We start from the raw sequence: 1597 nt of genomic DNA, 5'->3' as shown, positions 1-1597 counted from the left end.
TATCTATCTATCTATCTATCTATCTATCTATCTATCTATCTATCTATCTATATTCAAGACTTTTAGGGGTTGGAAATTAATTTGTGCAAAATTTGTGCATCTTTTTGCTATTCCTGATTAGAGTAAACCCATTATATCAATTGTACTCTTTGTCCAGCAGTGGATTCCATAGGTCTACTCTAGTTGTGAGTTTATGAATTGGAAAAACACAGACAGATCAGAGAAGTGGGGTCACAATATGGCATGTGGTCATCATGGATCCTGGCTTTGGCGCATGGCAGCTGTGCCAGGCATTATCTACAGAACCTACTGAGTCTTGCATTTCTGTTTGTGCTTCTTCCTCTGCATCCTACAGTCTGAGATGCTCCTTCAGCATCAGTCCAATCCCTGCATCCTGGACAACTCCGGAAAGACGCCGCTGGACCTGGCTTGTGAGTTTGGCCGTGTTGGGGTAAGTCTGGTCAACCTGCCCAGGTGGAAAAAATTGGTGTGGCAAGTGGGTCAGAGGAGTGGCATTCTCATTAAAGTCTTCCTTGAGTTACAGTGTGTGTGTAGGGGGTCATTTCTGTATATATTTTGAGAGACCATGTTAATGCTGTTTATAAAAGTCTGCAAAGGGAGAACCATGGCTTTGCTGAAACTAGATTGCAGCATGTTGGTTGGGGGGATTCTGGGGGTTGTAGTCCAGAAATTTAGGTTTGGTTGAGGGAAAGTGGGAAGATTTGGGGTCAAGCAGGTGTTGACATGCTCCAAGGGCATATAATGCTCAAGAAGTTCTTCTATGAGGACGACTGACTCCGTCCTCTTTATGGTGCCCTTCCATCATTTCCTTCTCTCGCTTGGCTCTACAGGTGGTGCAGCTGCTCCTGAACAGCAACATGTGTGCAGCACTTCTGGAACCCAAGCCCGGGGACATCACCGACCCCAACGGCACCAGCCCCTTGCACTTGGCGGCCAAGAATGGGCACATTGACATCATCCGGTGTGTTCCATGTTGAACTTTACCTTCCATTGTCTTTCAGTGGTTGGTGGATGATGGGGATTGTAGTCCAGCGTGCAGAGAGCCAGTGCAGTATAGTGATTTGGGCATTGCATTATGACTCTGGAGACCAGGGTTCAAATCCCCACTTGGCCATAGAAACCCACTGACAACCTTGGGCAAGTCACACACTCTCAGCCTCAGAGGAAGGCAATGGCAAACCCCTTCTGAACAAATCTTGCCAAGAAAACCCTATGATAGGTTCACCATAGGGTTGCCATAAGTCAGAAATAATTTGAAGGCCCAACAATAACAATACAGAGCTTGGAAAATTGTTTTTTAAAAGCAGTAATTTATAATAAAGTAGTAATAGTACAGTCAGCCCTCCATAGCCACAGATCTTTTTATCCACTGATTTTTTTAGGCATGGAGTCAAACCTCCATGGCTTGAAAATATTTTCAAAAATATATAAATTCCAAAAAGCAAACCTTGATTTTGTCATTTCATATAAGGGACACCTTTTTATTATGCCACAGTATTTAATGGGATTTGGGCATGCACCAATTTTGGTATCCATGGGAGGTCCTGCAACCAAACCCCAGCAGATACCAAGGGTC

General features: G+C 44.3%; 1 protein-coding gene across 2 annotated transcripts in view; it reads left to right on the top strand.

The window, feature by feature from the left end:
- The window catches only part of CASKIN1 (CASK interacting protein 1), a 98303-nt gene that overhangs the window by 53215 nt on the left and 43491 nt on the right, over positions 1–1597 (top strand). For both annotated transcript variants that reach the window (XM_042480705.1, XM_042480706.1), the window contains exons 5-6: positions 356–451; positions 852–982. In XM_042480705.1, coding sequence (XP_042336639.1) covers positions 356–451; positions 852–982 — 227 coding nt within the window. The remainder of the gene's footprint in view (positions 1–355; positions 452–851; positions 983–1597) is intronic.

This window comes from Sceloporus undulatus, chromosome 8, assembly GCF_019175285.1.
Source record: "Sceloporus undulatus isolate JIND9_A2432 ecotype Alabama chromosome 8, SceUnd_v1.1, whole genome shotgun sequence".
NCBI classification, from domain to species: domain Eukaryota; kingdom Metazoa; phylum Chordata; class Lepidosauria; order Squamata; family Phrynosomatidae; genus Sceloporus; species Sceloporus undulatus.
Note: the sequence above shows the minus strand (reverse complement) of the source record. Positions and strands in the feature narration are given on the sequence as shown.